Source organism: Pimephales promelas, chromosome 8 (assembly GCF_988280905.1).
Source record: "Pimephales promelas chromosome 8, fPimPro1.hap1.1, whole genome shotgun sequence".
NCBI lineage: Eukaryota > Metazoa > Chordata > Actinopteri > Cypriniformes > Leuciscidae > Pimephales > Pimephales promelas.
The window spans coordinates 36,331,520-36,350,240 of record NC_142776.1 but is presented as its reverse complement, the minus strand read 5'-3'; the positions used below and the strand labels follow the sequence as shown (position 1 = coordinate 36,350,240).

The 18,721-nt window shown below is 36.1% G+C and overlaps 1 protein-coding gene across 2 annotated transcripts; it reads left to right on the top strand.

The window, feature by feature from the left end:
* Positions 1 to 275: 275 nt before the first annotated feature.
* spdef (SAM pointed domain containing ets transcription factor) lies at positions 276 to 16,855 on the top strand. 2 transcript variants are annotated; one of them, XM_039691979.2, is made up of 6 exons: positions 276 to 511; positions 9,402 to 9,861; positions 11,863 to 12,060; positions 13,238 to 13,285; positions 14,753 to 14,887; positions 16,491 to 16,855. In XM_039691979.2, the coding sequence occupies exons 2-6, from the start codon at positions 9,408 to 9,410 to the stop codon at positions 16,667 to 16,669; spliced, it is 1,014 nt and encodes a 337-aa protein (XP_039547913.1). In that variant the 5' UTR covers positions 276 to 511; positions 9,402 to 9,407; the 3' UTR covers positions 16,670 to 16,855. The 2 variants fall into 2 exon arrangements, with proteins under 2 accessions (XP_039547913.1, XP_088990607.1); XM_089134481.1 differs by lacking the exon at positions 276 to 511 and adding an exon at positions 9,237 to 9,314.
* The last annotated feature ends 1,866 nt before the right edge of the window (positions 16,856 to 18,721 follow it).

Genomic DNA, 18,721 nt, shown 5'->3' with positions numbered 1-18,721 from the left:
TGGACAGAAATTGAATAAAAAGCCATTGATTCGCCTCTGATGATCATATGCATGATTTCTAATATCTGTTGTCATTTAAGATTAAAAAGAGGAGGTCAGACATGCATTTAATCAAGCAATTTCTCTGGAAACTGTGTCTTTCCTCCTCTGAGAGGGGGGTTAGTGGTCCACAACAACCGACAGGCATGTCAAACGCCTCCAGGCTGGGAATGGGGCTCTGAGACGCTGTTTACACACCTTAATGAGGCTTGTGTATAAAAGTGCAGAGGGAGTCAATGAAGTAGGCATTCCTTCACTCTAGCTTGAAGTCTTGCGCACACCCACATCAGGTGCACTCACACACTCTTGTCACTACAGTATTAGTCACTGAGGTTAGTAATGTGGTACTCCACAATTTCCTCCCGTCGTGTTCCCTGTTGAGTCTGCAGGAGGCCTAGAATTAGTCCCACATTTGAGAAACAAGCGGAAACCAGAGAAAGGCCTTCCTGTTCGCACCTGCAACTCTGGACAGGTAAGTCAGCACTGAGACCTCCTATCAACCCACTTTCAAGGGATATTACAGCTAAAATGGATTTTATGTGTACTTAAGATGGAAAAGCAAACTGACCATTTTCACTGAATGTTACCTTTGTGGGTGAATGTTTGAGTACTTGGTTACATCTGTCAAATTTTGTGTTGGAGCAGAAAAGCATCATTGCACTAGTGCTACTTAAAGTTGCTAGATGAACGTCCAGAATGAGCTCAAATTTCATATTTTTTGCATTCCCATACTTCTATTTGTGTTGATTCATAGTTTTCATGACTGAAAGATGAAGAAAACTGTCATAATAGAGTTGAACAGTGCCACCTTTTTCCGTGGATGTCGTCACTTTTCCCATAAAAAAAGTCTCAGTTAAACCAAGTCAATCAGCTACGAGGTGAAACAGAGATAAAAGACAGTGTACTTATTGGCTTTAGTGGGGGACAGAACTACAATCCCATGAAGCATTGTGGACAGCATTAAAAATGATGGAGAAATATAAAGTGGCTCCTTTACAAATGTTGATAGTTTATTGCAAAATATGCATTCGTTTTTTCGAGTCATAACAACCTCATAGCTCACAGTAGGTCTGTCTTTAAAGGTTTATAAGTTATCGTTCAAAATCAATTTCACTATGGAGAAATTGAATGGAGTTTTTACTTCCGGAACCCGACTGTTGACCTCTAAAGACTGAGCGAACATTTGTGCAGTTTTTGTGCAGCGATGCATTTGCAAATGTGTTTACTTTAAGTTCCCCATCACCCGAGCGATCATCCTTATCACCAGCTCGTATCATTGATAAGCCGATATGAACTGCGATGCACCTGTTCTCGAGCTGACACAGTTCACCTGTCGTTCACATGTGATGTTTCTTCATTTAGAAAGATAATAGTGAACACGCCTGCAAAAATTAAAGGTTTTCGAATGTCTTCTGGCTGTCCTCCAGAACACCACCAGCAAACCACAAATGACTGTTTTTCCCTGAAGGGAAAAGTGCGAGTGACTTGTGTTCTGGCTGGCGTCCAAATCCTTCAGAAGAAGAAAAGAGCTCAATTCCCAAAGGCAAATGTAAAGATTCAATTGATTTCTATTGAGGCTAAGCACGGTATTGTGACTGAGATCAAGTGTTACATTGTTCTGAGTGAGGAGGACTAAACTGATTATGGAGTTGTATCAAGGTGGCTTACAGCAAATGTCAATTTTTCCTTAAAGGAGTAGTCCAAAAATCTCATGTTGTCCCAAACTTGCATTTTTTTTTTTTTTGAGCATTATGCACTCTTAACTTCACCCAAAAATTAATTACTCTCCCTCGTGTCGTTCCAAACCCATAAGACTTTCGTTCATCTTCAAAACACAAATTAAGATTCTTTAATGAAATCTGAGAGATTTCTGTCCCTCCATTGACATCAAGGCAACTACCACTTTAATGCTTCAAATGCATAAAGAGATCGTAAAACTAATCCATTGAGCGGTTTAGTCCAAATTTTCTGAAGAGACTCGATCACTTTATATGATGAACAGCTTGAATTTAGGCTTTTATTTACATTTAAACATTGATCAGCGAAAACATCAGTTGTGGTAAACGGAAGCACAAGCATGTTTGCTTGATGTGTGAGAACCAATGAGGTTCATTCTCGTGTTACGCATCATGCATGGGCTTCTGTAAGAACCAATGAGGTTCATTCTCGTGTTACGTGTCACGTTTGAGCTTCAGCAAGAGGTTTGTTCTCATGCCTCAGGTTCGGTTGAGCTTCTGTTTATGTTGGCTGATCTGAATAAAAGCCTAAATTAAATCTGTTCATCATATAAAGTGATCGAGTCTCTTGAGAAAATTTGGACTAAACCGACAATTCAATTGGATTTGTTTTACAGTCTCTTTATGAATTTGAAGCATTAAAGTGGTAGTGTAGCTGTCAATGGAGGGACAGAAATCTCTCAGATTTCATCAAAAAGATCTTAATTTATAAAGATGAACGAAAGTCTTATGGCTTTGGAACAACGTGAGGGTCATGATGACATCATTTTTGGGTGAATTATGGGGATTTTTACATCCAATTCTTTCAGTGAACAGTTCAACTCTTAAGATTCTGCAGTTCTTAAAAAAACATTTAAAAAGAACCTTTTATGGAAACGAAAGGTTCTATGCATGATAATAAGGGTTCTTCATGGAACCATCGATGCCAATAAAGAACCTTTACTTTTAAGAGTTTATAAGTAAAATATAGTGTAACTACTTTTTTGTGGCTTGATAGTAAAAATCATGGTTCCTTTTCATTTTATGGACAACAGCTGCTCATGGGGTCACATGGGTTACCGACGAATTCCAAATTTTTATATTTGAGTGAATACAAATAAGATATTTGATTTCAATCTTTTGGTCCGTCGAGTGTTACATGATGAGATTGAAGAGCAGATAACCTAATAATCTGAGTGAACCTGGCACAGGGACATCACACCTGCTCTGGGAGAATTAACGTGATCTTGAGTCATGAAGAATTCCCCTCTATGATTTCATTTGGGCTGAACGATGCCAGAATGGTTCGGAGACACTTATCAAAGGCAGCTATCAGCGGTTGAGTGTCTTAATATGTCAATTTGCATATAAACATGCCATGCCAGTTTTTGTTCAAACAGCTGGGGAGGATTGTGTTTGCAAAGAGTAAAAGTTTTTACAGACTGAAAAGATGGATGACAGCCACATAAAGGACACATAATGTCACTAAGAAATGCAACAAATTTGCATTTTAACTTAAAATCAGTGAAAGACGAGCGAAAGCCCCTCTGATCTTTAATCCCATCATTTCCTTACTATTTAGCCCCAGTCATTTAGGTTATTTGTGAAAATGTTTATGTTCCAATTCAATTAAAAAATGACCAGAAATGGTTCCATACCCCGCTTCATATATGGAATTCCAAAATGGTTCTATATAGAATAATTTTTTTAGAACCATTTTTTAAGAGTGTATAGAACCTTTTAGGGGTTCCAAATACGTAGCGCTGATAGAACCTTTTAAGGTTCTATATAGAACCTTTTCTTCTAAGAGTGTTGGCTTATAATTAATTCCTCCAAAACTATTTGAATACTTGAAAATGACAATATAATCATGTTTGATACAATAAGGTTTTGACATTTGATTATCAAATGCTATTCTGACCATTTGAAGTGTGTTTACGTGGATATGAGCACATGTAGATAAGCATTTTGACCTTGAAGAGTGTTTTTGGAGATTGTGTTGCTGGTTTGTAAGAATCAGCCAGTCGTTGTACGACACATCACTGGAGCGCAGTCATATGCCGGGGAGCCGCCGCAATAATTGCTTGTAATGATTACCGAATCTTTTATGTCCTTATGATGTGAACAAGCTTAATATTGCACAGCTGTTGCTGAAACCCTGCAGTCGACGGAGCATTTCCTCCAGTAAGAGACGTTCACTATGAGCACGGCATGAACACAGGCTGATAGACTCATTGAGCGGTTATTAATAGGTAATGTTTTGCTATTGAACTGCGCTGTGCTGTTGCTATGCTGAGACAGAACGGGAATCATTACAAATCTGGGGGGGAAACAAATACTACTTTAACTTCATTTTTTGATAGCAAACACACACACACACATGTATGTATGTGTGTGTGTGCGCGCATGTGTTTAAACTAGAAACATTTTTCAACATTTAAGAAATAAGTAACTAGTAATTGACATTAAAATAATGATTTTTTTTACTTTAAAGAAGTGTATAATGCATAAATTATTATTATTTTTTTTTAATTACTGAAATACAATGATTATGGTAATGGTAAAATGAGGGGCATGAAATTAAACCTTTAATTATTATGATTTATTTCCATTCCTGTATGTTTTTAAAGAAGTGCAGCATGCATAAATGTATGGGCTGGGAAAGGCCAGTCTTGTGCCTTCTAGTCGTGTGAGCCAGGGTTTGAGGGGTCCATGTCTTTCTTTCTTCAGTCAAAAAGAAATTAAGGTTTTTGATGAAAACATTCCAGGATTTTTCTCCATATAATGGACTTCAATGGGGTCCAAACGGTTCAAGGTCCAAAAGACAGTTTCATTGCAAACTGTTCAAAGGTCTTTAAACGATTCCAGATGATGAATAAGGGTCTTATCAAGCGAAACGATCGCTCATTTACAAAATAAATAACAAAGTTTAAGTTTTATAAGCTCAAATGCTCGCCTTGATGCGCGTTCGTGACTCTCCTGTTCGAACTCGTTCATCAAAATGAACGAATCTTTTCCTGAGTCAATTCGTTCTATTCGTTCGTTGAATGAACCAAAAGATTTGTTCATTTTGATATACGAGTTTGAACAGGAGAGTCACAAACATTCATCGCAGTACAGCGGAAGGCGAGCATTTGAGCTTATAAAACTTAACCTTTGTTGTTTATTTATTAAATGAGCGATCGTTTCGCTTGATAAGACCCTTATTCATCATCTGGAATCATTTAAAGCCCTTTGAAGCTGCACTGAAACTCTCATTTGGACCTTGAACCGTTTGGTTCCCATTAAAGTCCATTATATGGAGAAAATCCTGGAATGATTTAATCAAAAACCTTAATATCTTTTCGACTGAAGAAAGAAAGACACGGACATCTTGGATGACATGGGGGTGAGTAAATTATCAGCAAAAGTTTATTTAAAAGTGAACTACTCCTTTAAAAATAACGCTGAAATAGAGCAATAGAGCACGCAGTTCAATCAATCAATCAATCAATTTGCCATTAAAGTTGCATATAAATATTTGATAACAATATGAAACCTTGAAAAGTCGCTTTGGATAAAATCCATAAATGTAAATGTAATATATATATATATATCCCCCGCCCCCCACCCCTTATTTAGCACTGAATGATGCTGACCCGGCAAATGGAGCGGCTCTTAACCCTTCCAAAATGAATTTTCGAGTCTTTAACCAAACTCATTTAAGGATCAGTCCCAGGGCTAATCCCGCGCCTGGGGAGCGTGTTTGCATCTCCTCACCGCTGCTTTTTCTCCGCTGGCCAGAGTCAATATCACTAAATGCGCCTGTCTAATGGGCTTATCGCAAGCTGTTGCGAGCAAGAGTGGACACTAGGTTACAGACTTGAGACTAAGCCGGCCGAAAAATCACGCTCCATCATTTTCCTCGGAGAAGAGAGGGAGGGGGATGTGAAAGCAGCAGGAGTTTGGGGATTCCTGGAAGGATAACTTCATTTCCTTTAGAGTTTACTCCAGGACAGCTTCAAAGACACGGTCCGGGGCCTCCGCTTGTGTTTGCGTACGGAGATGTGAAAGAGGCGAGAGACAAATGGTTTGACCTCTGACCCTCTGCCATTCCATCGCTGCGTCCAGCGTGACGCAGTTTGACACCGTTTACTACTTGAAACCATTTTTGTTAAAACAATAATCCTTTGTGCTGGAATAAAGCTCTGATCGAATCATATTTTAGAACTGAGCTGGATGATGACATCTGAGATGCTTGATAGCGACTCATAATTGATGAACTTTACACAGTTAATAAAACAAACTGAGTCAACACTGAACTGACTTCAGCCGAACAATGACACTGTTGTCTTCTGAGAACTCCGTCATCATTACTTTTTATGCTTTTTACTTATTACAGAGGAGCAAATTTTACTTTTAAAAATGAGTAAAAGGTCAACTGAGAGACACAATAAAAGGTTAAAGCCCCTTTAATCCCTCCTTTAAAACGGACTGTTTTCATTTTATACCTCATTTCCTCTGCTAGTGCTGGGTGTGGAGCAATCTCACGATTTTATGAATGACAGCAATGGTGTGTCCAAACAAACGGAGGCTGTCCGAGAACATGTGGCAGATGGGGATGTCCTGTAGACATACGCTATAATGACAACCGATTACCTACGAATCCCTCTTACTCTCCATCTGTGCCGTGAACTTTAAATCAAACGATTACGGTTGAATATTTACTTATGAATAAAGGAGGCTGCCCAACAAATACCCTCACAGGATCTATATCTGAAGCATTTATGGCAATCAATAAAACATATATAGTCCAAAACAGTGCAAAGAAGGAAAATGGCAATGCAGGATGATCCAGAAATCAGAAATGTGATTGAAAACGGGAAACAGTAGAGAGCTTGTTGCAGACTGGATATGACTTCACATCGTCCACATTATAGCAGCACTATGTCGTTTTTTTTTTTCAACCTTTATAGTATTTTTCCAAAGCTCTTGAGATGGTACATCGACTTACAATAGGTTGAATGACAGGTCTGCCATAGCCTGACAGTGTCTGTATCGCTTTTACTGGCACTCTGTAACTTCGGGGAGCGGGTAGGAACCCGAGCACAAAAAGAACTACAAAATTCGACTGCTTTACGGCATACGTCACTTCCTTAAATTCCGACGCGAGAGCCCATAGAGCGTTTTTTTTTACCTCTGTATGTTGTCATGGCGGAAGCAGCGAGTAAAACCAAATGTGAAGTGCGTCAGAAACAGAGCACGCAGGCGATTAGTTTACTGTTGGTAATGTGTTGTGTCCGTATCCAATGTAGACTGCATTGCTTTCTTTTGAGGGCGCTTAACACACTCAAGCATCCCCGTAGAGCCGTGGCGGGCAGCTCACGCCAGCTCGAGACGTGAAAGTATACTGATTGCTGAGTTTGGTAGGGGCTACATTCTTGCAAGTAAATAATACATGATTAGACGGACAAAATAATCCTTTGTCTGCAGGCTGATAGTCATGTTTGTTACTTATTTTTAAGGTGAAAGTGTCTATAATGCAAATCGATTTTTCAAATTTGCAGATTCGCAGATAATATTGACGACATGGCTATTATCTACCAACAAACATTAAATTTAATTAGCATATCTACTATGTAAAACAGTAGCCAATAGGCTAACTTTACTATAAAGACACTGGCTTGTAAGTGTGAGCTACGCATTACGCAATCTTTTGACGTTTGAAAAAAATAAAGCCCATGACACTATATTCATATGACATGCTGATGCCAATGTAACTGGGATGGAAAAAAAATGTAAAAAAAATAATGCTGTTTTGAGAAAATTTCACTCAAAAACGAAAAAAAAAAATTTTTTACTCACCACACGCCGTTCCACACCTGTATGACGCTTTCTTCTGCAAAACACAAAAGAAGAATGTTTGATTTTGAAATGATGACAGATTTTATTTTTAAAGGTGAACTATCTCTTTAAGAGCAGAGGAAATCTTTACTTACATTATTTCTACTAACTATAAGTAATGTTTCAACTACATGTCAAATAATTCTCATTACAGTATTAGTAAACTGGTTAGGATTCAGATTCAGACATGTACTTGCAAAGTTATTTAGTCATTAGAAAGTCTGTTATAACAATATGACAGTCTACTAATACTCGAATGACAGCTAGTTGACATGTAGTTACTTATAGTTAGTAGAATGACTAAAGTGTTGCCAGAAAGGCATTCCTGAAGGTACTTGTGAACCATCTGTTTCTACGTTTATGAATGCAACTCTGGCAAGATTTAGCAAGTCTAAATTACAGTTCACTTGACCCGTGCCGGCACATTAAATCACACTTCCCAAGCTCCTCCTCACTGCATTGTTCTTCATGTAATCTGGAGGCCCTGACAAGACTTTCATGATTTATAATGTTCCTTGTTTCTGTCACAGGGAATATCTAACAGTTTTCTTGCATTCCTTGGAGAGTTTCGTAGACGCCCCAGGACAGATTTTACAGTTACACAGCCTTTATGTAAAGAACAACTTAAGAAAAAGGATCTGTAAAGAACCACTCATATATTCTCTTTAAAAAAAAGTAAAAATGTAGTGTTATTCATATATTATTTATTAATATTTAAATTATTTTATTTAGAATTATTTTGTTTAATTTAGTTTTTGAATATTAGTTTTGAATATTTGTATTAATTGTTGCGAGTCATTTTATACTTAAACTTATTTCACACTCAAAAAAAAAATGCTGGGTTGTTTTAACCCAATTTTGGGTCAAATATGGACAAACTCAAACTTTGGGTTAAAAATGTTACTTAAAAATGTAACACAATGGCTGGGTTTGTCCATATTTGACCCAAAATTGGGTTAAAACAACCCAGCAGGTTGCAGAGTGCAGTAGTTCTTTAAGTTTTACATTTATTAATTTTATTACATTTTTATTTTGGCTTTATTTCAATTACCGAAATGATTTTCAATAGTTTTCGTCATGTAAATATAAATCAGTTTATTAACAGTCACACATGTTGATGAGACTCTTCCTCTTCCTAGTGGTTTAAAAAGACGGTTCTTGAAGGCTATAGTTTTTTTTTGTTTGTTTTTTTTACCAGTGCTTCCAACAAGCATTAATAGTCTTCCAGTGAACTTGTAATCTGAGCCGACACTTTCCTTGAAGCAATCTTCCCACCTTTGTATCTTTACCTCCTGGCTACTGGAGATATCTATCAGCTCCAACCCCGCCTCTCCTGTCATCCTACATTTGAAGCATCTTTTCCTCTTTGCAATTTGATTAAAAACTCCTGCTGACACAGGAGACAGGAGAGCGGGGACGGCACCTTGAAAGCAGGCCTCCAAACCGCTGCTTTGCTTCAGTGTCACCCGTCATTCTGTACAAGTGACCCATGAGTAAGTGACTCAGTCAAATCCAGTTTGCTTCCCCCATGCTGAACTGAATTTCTCCATTCATTTGTCCGTTAACACTTAAAAACAGAAACAGCATCATCCTAGGCTCAGTGTTTTCTTGGGATAGGATGAGTTGGTAGGCTATGGACAACCAAAGCGCTCAAGAACCAGTTTGCTGAGCGTTCTGGTATACGGCAGCATTATATACTCATTGCGTTGGATAATATTGAGCGGTCTGGTTTAATTTAAAGTCTCATCTCTTTACCTTCTACAGGAGATAATGTCCAGTCCAGTCCGAATCCAGACAGACGGCGCCGTTCTTCACCCGCCGCGCTCCACAGGCTTCACCGAGAGCACTCTGGCCCTCCTCAAGCGAGAAGATGGCGTAGTGCACACCTCAGAGATGGTCGACCACAAACCCCGTCTCGACGGCTCGGACCGAGGCCACCCGGGACTCTATCTGTCCTGCTTCGATATGCTGTTCACCGAGGACACAGCCTGGCTGGTGAGGCTGCCGGATTCCTCCACGCCCGAGGCCGGGTCCAGGCTGGACTCGTGTCAGGAGCCGGAGCAGTGTCCCGTGATCGACAGCCCCGGCCTGGGGAGCTCGCCGCTGTCCCCCACCCTGGAAGAACAGGTGGAGGAGAGATCTCTGGAGCAGGTGCAGAGTCTGGTGGTGGGAGAAGTCCTGAAGGACATCGAAACGGCGTGTAAACTTCTCAACATCACACCAGGTGAGATAATACACACTTTTATGTTGGTTAATGAAGCTTAAGAACCATTCAAAAAGTTAAAAGAAAGAAAGAAAGAAATTATGTGTATATTTTCATATTAAAAGAACATTTTTTCAAATGTTCAAATAATATTTATATTAATTAAATATGCAAGTAATTAAATTAATAATAATTATTTAAATGATAAAATTTAAATTATTATTGTTTTAATATTTAAAATATATATTTTTTATAAATGCATTTAAGAATTAATGTTTATTTATGTTTAAATGATATATATATATATATATATATATATATATATATATAATTGAAACATAATCTAATTTGGTTACATTTTTTAAAAATCATACATTTTCTTAAAGAAATAATGTTTATTTATGTTTAAAGTATATATATATATATATATTACTGAAATTTAAAAATATTAATTCTTATATTAATTAAATATAAAATACATTTATGCATTTTTAAAATAAAATAAAATTTGTTTAAATATTTTGAAAAATCATACATTTTCTTAAAGAAATATGTGTATTTTATATATATTTAATTAAATTTGAATTAATTAAAATAGATTTTTTAAATATTTAAATTAAATGTGTGTGTGTGTGCATAATATAATATATATATATATATACACACATATAGATATATATAAAATTTTAATATTAACTCTTAAATTCATTAAATATATATATATATATATATATATATATTAAAATGAAATTTCTTTAAATAAAATTAAAAACTTATTTTAAAATAAATGTTAAATTAAAAAAATAAACAATAAAGAAATGTGTATTTTTTTAAAGAAAATATCTATACTATTTAAATGTAACATTTCATTAATTAAACATTAAATATAAATCAATATATATAATGTATATATTTATATTTTGGTGCAAAATTATAAAATGTGTACAAAACTGTGTAAAAGTCTCGCATCGAAAAACTTTCACCTTAATATGTTTATGTTAAATAAAGACGTTTAGGCGAGAGTATATGTGAACAGTCACATTTACACCGCTATAGTTCATTCATTTAGATTAAATTAAGATTAGATTCAGGTTGTGAGAAAAAAAAAATCATCCGATCATCTGATATACAAGTATACTGTGAATTCACATTAGATTCAGATTATCATGCCAAGCGATCTAAATTCAGATTCCATTTTAAAGGGCCCAAACAGAGCATCTATATTAGTCATATAAATAAGAAAGATATGATAAAGGTCATATATTTATAGCTATATAGTTATATTAATAACAGTTCAAATAGCTCAATCCTACCAAATTTATCAAACAACCAAACACTATGTTAAAAACACCTTACTTAATACAGCTATGACGCATCTTATTCACAGGCACGGCATTAAAACACAACACGCTCGTATTATCATGACACTTATTCAAATGAACAGCACACCATTAATCTGGTATGGTCAATGTGAGTGACAGGCGGCTCAGGGTTATGATTGAGCCGTGCAAACAGTCAGAATGAAACTGTTGGAAAAGGCCTTTGACTGAGCCGACCCTGAAGGCATCTGAAGTGTCTCCACCAGGATCTGCTAATCCTCCGGAGTTTCACTAATGTACCGAGAGCTTTGTTGCACTAACTTTCCTTAAGGACATTCAAACCCCTCCCGTATAACGATGATGAGAAAGCAAACATTCGAACGTGTCTCGCAGATATTGTTTTTAAATAGCCATGCATCTTAAAAGTAACTTATAATTGGCTTTAATTGCGTGTGACATGTCACATTGCAATTGATATATTGATTTGCCCCTTATTTTGTGTGTGCGGTATCGTGCTCAATTGTGCGTCTTTATAAAGTCACACCACCTTGTGTAAACACCCATCCCCACTGTTTGCTCTTCTGAATGCCGCTTTCCTTCACTAACTCTCTATAAGACCTTCCAAAACATTTTGGAGTCTGTCCAAACAGCTCTGTGTGTGTTGGACCGATCGAGATGAGTGACTTCTGATCTGATCTTTCAGACCCGATGGAGTGGAATTGTGGGAACGTTCAGAAGTGGCTGTTATGGACGGAGCATCTCTACAGGCTTCCTCAGGTGGGAAAGGCCTTCCAAGACCTGGATGGGAAAGATTTATGTTCCATGAGCGAGGAAGACTTCCGACAGCGATCTCCACAGTGCAGTGAAACGTTACACGCGCATCTGGATATATGGAAATCAGGTGAACTAATCGGATCAGTGTGCGTGTGCTACGCCTCGCTGAACTTGCACTACAAGCACTGCATTCAAAGACCGATTCCTCAGTGTGAATATGAATTAAGTCGTCCCAGCAGGAAGTAAACCGTACTACATTGTTATATTGAAATACAATATATTGACAGTGTTCGATTACACTTTTTGTAGCCCTCAAACCGTATTCACTTTATAGCCCTTAATCCTGTAATTGTGGACAGATGTGGGCGCAGGGGACTCAAGTGTGATCCTAATTTTTATTTATCATAAGTTTTGTCTATCCATTTATGGTGTTTTTTTTTTATTTTGGGGGTATTTTTTGAATTTATTTACTTCAAAAAGTACCATAATTTCTATGTAAATTATGCTAATTTTTATGTTTTATTGTTTTTTTATTTTTTAACTACATTAAAATAAGTTCTTAGAGCTAAAACCTAAAGATGAAGTGACTTTGCTGTCACCTGGTGTCTTATTTTGGCTTATTTTAGAATGCTCCAAATTACAGTTTCCCATTCATTTCTATGGGTGCCCATTTTTGACCCAAATACAAGATTAAGGAGGTTTTTTCACCCACTTAACATTGTAGAATTGAGTCAAAAAAATATGTGTGTGTTCAGGAGGCAAACTTAGGAAAAGTAGCCAAGTTTTGTACCGCTCGGATCAAGGGAAGTATTTATTAAAAATAAATCAAAACTATTTTGCTCACATTTGTCTAGAATGCAGTTTTAGGGTTAAGGTGTCTAAGTGTTTAGGGTTATTACTTTTTATTTTATAATTTTTTTTTAATGTTTGCATTGGGAATTAACTGAGATACAGCACATAATAAAAGTAGGCTACTAAAAATTAAAAAAAAAATTAAAAGCAAATTCAAGATATTAATCTTGAAGACTAATACCCATTTATTCACTTATATGTAGAATGCATTTTAATTAAGACCCATTTCCTTAAGTTAAGAAATACTGTCAAAGCAATTAACATAGTTTATTAATGTAACATGTTTAAGGGTAATCAATAAAAAACACATGAATTTCTATCCATTCCCTTTTAATTCCACTTGCTTATATTCACAGTCAAGTTACCATTTTGCATGTTTGAAACAGTTTTTTCATCCTGGATGCTTGCATGTGTGTATTTATGCTGTATTTCTCATTTCTTTGTGCATTCAGCCGCCTGGATGAAGGAGAAATGTTCAGGCGGAGAGACCAGGATGAGAGGTACGTCACACACTCATATCAGTCAGAAACATCACTGTAAACTACACAGACGATACTAAAATACAGAACAATACCTTACAAATCTACCATGGACTGACCGGAAAACAACAGCAAAGAGTTAAGATTAACCTGTCCAGATCAGAACGATTAATGCCAATAAACAAACAAGGTATTCGACATTTATATCACTACTTTTACAAATATTAATGTTTAAAATATTCATATACCATGTTATTTCCATGGCAGTGTTGATATTGTTAACTAAAACTTACCAAATAACGGATACGATTTTTTTTGTGTGTTTTCGCGAATAGACGTCACGACAACTTTGTCAAAACTATCAGTTCACACGGATCGATAAAAGCGTCTAAAAGCGCTGTGTTCTGCTGCCAGGCCAGTAGATGGCGATCACTTTGTAAAGAAACACTATGCACCTGTAGACTGAACACGTAATACGCATGTGCATGATGTCACGGTTTTCACAAATTCACGTTTATATAGTTCACACAGAGACGGTAATGGTGTCGGTTTCAAAAACCCCGAAAACGCTGTTGTCGTGCAAAGTTAAAATAGAATCAAATGTAAATATTAGAAGAAAAACTTAAAAGTGGGGGAATATGTGAAGTTACCTTGAAACTAACTTAAGTTTAATTTGAAGTGTTAATATTAATCAAAAATAACTTAAAAATTAAGCCAATCAGAAATAGGAAAAAATTAAAAACAGAAACAAAAATTAATACAAATTACCATTTTTATATTTTAAGTTTCATTTTTAGTTTACGCTTTAATAATGTGATGTAAATAAAAATAAAAGCTAGATCAAAATATTAATAAATACAGTAATAGTATATAAATACTCCTGCTTCATGCTCCATGTTAAAATTAAAAAATTATTACTTTTTGTAATTGTAGGATGACCACATATAATGTGAAGAACTGCACACCAGAATAGCAGTGATTTCAGACATCAGTTTGTTAGTGAAAATGTATTATTTGCATAAACAGGAAAGATTTAATCGGGATCTTTCTTTTCTATTTTTTAATCATTTTTTTTTAAATTTTTAAACTATTATCCTAAGGGATCTTTTTTTGTTTGTTTGTTTTTTTTAAATTTGATTCAGAAATTTATTCGCTAAACTACAGTATGTGACAAAACAAACCAAAACACTCCATTAGAATCAATGAAGTGGTGTGAAATGATGGACTAAAACATGCTTGTGTCAGAGAGTTTCATTGCTTTTTTAGTGTCACATGCTAGCAGTTTAGATGGAATATGAATGTATTTTTAGTTTACAGTGTTGATGTCAAGTTTCGGCTCAGGGTTTGGTGCTTCTCCATCAGTGTAATTCACCTTGTTTCCCTCTGGTTAAGCTTAGGTTTAAGTGATAGGATTAGGACTACATTTTCCAACAGAAATGTCTTACTTGGAAAAGCGCGGTGACCATGTCTGTGTGTGTTGTCCGGCAGAAGGTGAAGAGCTGTGGTCAGAAGCAGATTCGTCTTGTTCTGGTCAGCCGATCCACCTGTGGCAGTTCCTCAGAGAACTTCTCCTCAAACCCCACAGTTACGGACGCTGCATCCGCTGGCTGAATAAAGACAAAGGTGAGCAGCTCTTCTGCACAATACAGATACACAATAATGGCAGTCTTGGATGCTGATGATGGGTCAGAAAAAGGAACTATGGAACTCCAAGGTATTTCCAAAAATACCATACTACAATCTTAAAAATAAAGGTTCTTTATTGGCATCAATGGTTCCATGGAATCTTTTCATTTCACAAACATTCTTTTCTTTAAAGTGTTAGTTCCCCCAAAAATGAAAACTCTGTCAGTAATTACTCACCCTCATGTTGTTCCAACCCTGTAAGACTTTCGTTCATCTTCAGAACACAAATTAAGATATTTTTGATGAAATCCGACAGCTGGATCACTCCTTTATAGGCTTCTTAAAGGGATACTCCACTATTTTTGGAAATAGGCTCATTTTACAACTCCCTCAGAGTTAAACAGTTGGGTTTCACCGTTTTCTAAACCATTTAGCCGATTTTCTGCTATTTAGAAGAATATCAGTAACCAGACAGTTTCAGGTCCCATTGACTTCCATAAAAGGAAAAAATATATACTATGGAAGCCAATGGGACCAGAAACTGTCGGGTTACTGATATTCTTCTAAATATTTGAAAATCGGCTGAATGGATTCGAAAACGTTGTAAGTCAAATGTTTAACTCTGGGGGAGTTGTAAAATGAGCCTATTTCCAAAAAAAGTGGAGTACCCCTTTAAGGGATTGAAACTGGCTGCCCCAGTATTGTTAAAATAGTCCAAGTGACTACAGTGGCTCAACCTTAAAGGAGTAGCTCATTTTTTTTTTTTTTTAAACCTTTTGCTGATAATTTACTCACCCCCATGTCATCCAAGATGTCCATGTCTTTCTTTCTTCAGTTGAAAAAAAATTAAGGTTTTTGATGAAAACATTCCAGGATTTTCTCTATATAATGGACTTCATTGGACACCAAACGGTTCAAGGTCCAAAAGACTGTTTCAGTACAAAATGTTCAAAGGGCTTTAAACGATTCCAGACGATGAATAAGGGTCTTAAGTTATCTAGCGAAACGATCGCTCATTTAAAAAATAAATAAAAAACTTTTACAGTACAAATGCTCGCCTTGCTCTGTTCTGTGTAACTCTCCTGTTCGAACTCGTTCAACAAAATGAACAAATCTTTTATTGAGTCATTTGGAAGGAAATGACTCAAAAAAAACATTCGTTAATTTTCATGAAGTTTTTTATTTATTTTTGAAATGAGTGATCGTTTCGCTAGATAAGACCCTCATTCATCGTCTGGTGTCGTTTAAAGCCCTTTGAAGATGTACTGAAACTCTCATTTGGACCTTGAACCATTTGGACCCCATTGAAGTCCATTATATGGAGAAAAATTATATGGAGAAAATGTTTTCATCAAAAACCTGAGTGATTACTGACAGAATTTTCATTTTTGGGTGAACAAACCCTTTAAAGTGCATCTTTAGACTCTTAAAATGTTCTTCATACTAAGAAGGAAAGGAACTGCTCTCTGAAAGGTTATTTAAGGAACCCAATATGATGATTGTATATCAGCACTGCAGAAACACCCTTTATGTCTCATGCTATGTTTGGTTTGTTAGTAAAGATTCTTACCTGATGCCATACGGATCTGTGTGTTCACAGGGATCTTCAAGATCGAAGACTCTGCTCACGTGGCACGTCTCTGGGGTTTGAGGAAGAACCGTCCGGCTATGAACTATGACAAACTCAGCCGCTCTATTCGGCAGTACTATAAGAAGGGCATCATCCGCAAGCCAGATGTCTCGCAAAGACTCGTCTATCAGTTTGTCCACCCTGTATAAGAGAGAGAGCGAACTCAGAACTATATGAACTGACAAACCATCCTACACTTTTCTTGCTTTGTTTTGGAGATTATTCCTGGGTTTTGCACAACAGCGAAACCAAGAAAAATGTAAGAACGTTTTCCAAGTATAAAATATAACTGTGCTTGGAAAGGTCCGATATAAACTTGCACTCTTTTAAAAACACTTGTGTGTCTGTTTAACACTCTTAAACCATTAAAGGGAGAAACTACAGGCGAACACAGAGATAATTCAAATGTTGTAAAGATTTTCTGAAATGTTTTGTTTAAATATAGAAATGATGCATTATCTAATAAAAAATGCACTAATTTGCATACATTTCCAGAACAGAAATCTGTACATTGGACAAAGCATGCAGGTTCAAAAATCTTGTTTGACTTTGTTGACATATTAGATTGAAAGGTTTTTACAGATGGGGTTTTGGGTCTTATCTGTCAACAGCCAGAAAACGCAAAGTTCACCGTGTTTTTAGGAATAAAATGTTATATCAGGTCAATGATAATTGGCAAACCCCTCTGTAAAAATCTTTAGGACATACAGTAGTAGAAAGGAATAAAACTGTAAAGTTTGGAGTATGTAAGCAATACTAATGTAATGTATGTAAGGAAAGTTTTATATGGAAGCTTTTTTCCGCCACTGAATAAAAAAAAAAGGTCATTGCAAATTAAAAAAACAAAACAAAAAAACATACATATATACATGATCTCAATTCTGACTTCCCTGTTCAGTTTAGGGTTCAAGTCTCACTAATAACTTATTAGCATGCATATTAGCCTTCTTATTACTATAATGCACATATTAATGTCCTTCTGCATGACCTTATTCTCCATCCCTTAATACACCCAATACATAAACTTCCTTAACAATTACTTTACTAACTGTTAATAAGCTGTGATTATGGGTTTATTGAGGCAAAAGTTAATAATTAGTTAATAGTGAGAATTGGACCCTAAACTAAAGCATGACCCTGACTTCTTTTCTCAGAATAAACTCTAAAAAATAAATGTTCTTTATTGCCATTAATGGTTCCATAAAGAACCTTTGACATCCATGGAACCATTCCATTGCACAAAAGATTCTTCATATCAGAAAAGGTTTCTTTAGGTTTTTCAAATGTTCCTCAAAACATGTAAATATGGTTCTTTTCATAACTGGTCAATGAAAGGTTCTTTGAGGAACCCAGAATTGTTCTTCTATGGCACAGATGTGAAAACCCCTTTATTTTTTATGAGTGAAACCATAGCAATTCTGACTTTTCCCCTCAGAACTGAGTGATAGCCAGTTTAAATCGTGCAATTCTGACTTTATAACACGCAATTGTCAGATTACATATTAAGATATAATATCTTGCATGTCTTTCTTTCTTCAGTTGAAAAGAAATTAAGGTTTTCGATTAAAACATTCCAGGATTTTTCTCCATATAATGCACTTCAATGGGAACCAAACGGTTCAAGATCCAAAAGACACTTTCAGTGCAAACTGTTCGAAGGGCTTTAAACGATTCCAGACGATGAATAAGGGTCTTATTAAGCGAAATGATCACTCATTTAAGAAATAAATAACAAAGTTTAAGTTTTATAAGCTCAAATGCTCACCTTGCTCTGTTCTGTGATGCGCGTTCGTGACTCTCCTGTTCGAACTCGTTCATCAAAATGAACAAATCTTTTCCTGAGTCATTTCGTTCATGCAAGCAAGCTTATAAAACTTGAAATTTGTCATTTATTTTTTTAAATGAGCGCTTGTTTCGCGTGATAAGACCCTTATTCATCGTCTGGAATCGTTTAAAGCCCTTTGAACAGTTTGCAGTTTGTACTGAAAGTGTCTTTTGGTAGGCCTACCCAATGAAGTCCATTATATGGAGAAAAATCCTGGAATGTTTTAATCAAAAACCTTAATTTCTTTTCGACCGAAGAAAGAAAGACATAAACATCTTGGATGACATGGGGGTGAGTAAATTATCACCAAAAGTTTTTTTAAGTGAACTACTCCTTTAAGCTTTCATAGATTTCTGACTTAGAAAAACATTTTTTT

Excerpts from the sequence above, each read along its gene's own strand:
- spdef (XM_039691979.2), top strand. The coding sequence starts at position 9,408 with ATGTCCAGTCCAGTCCGAATCCAGACAGACGGCGCCGTTCTTCACCCG. Across the intron at positions 13,286-14,752 it reads CGGAGAGACCAGGATGAGAG|AAGGTGAAGAGCTGTGGTCA; the intron begins GTACGTCACACA and ends GTTGTCCGGCAG. Across the intron at positions 14,888-16,490 it reads CTGGCTGAATAAAGACAAAG|GGATCTTCAAGATCGAAGAC; the intron begins GTGAGCAGCTCT and ends GTGTGTTCACAG.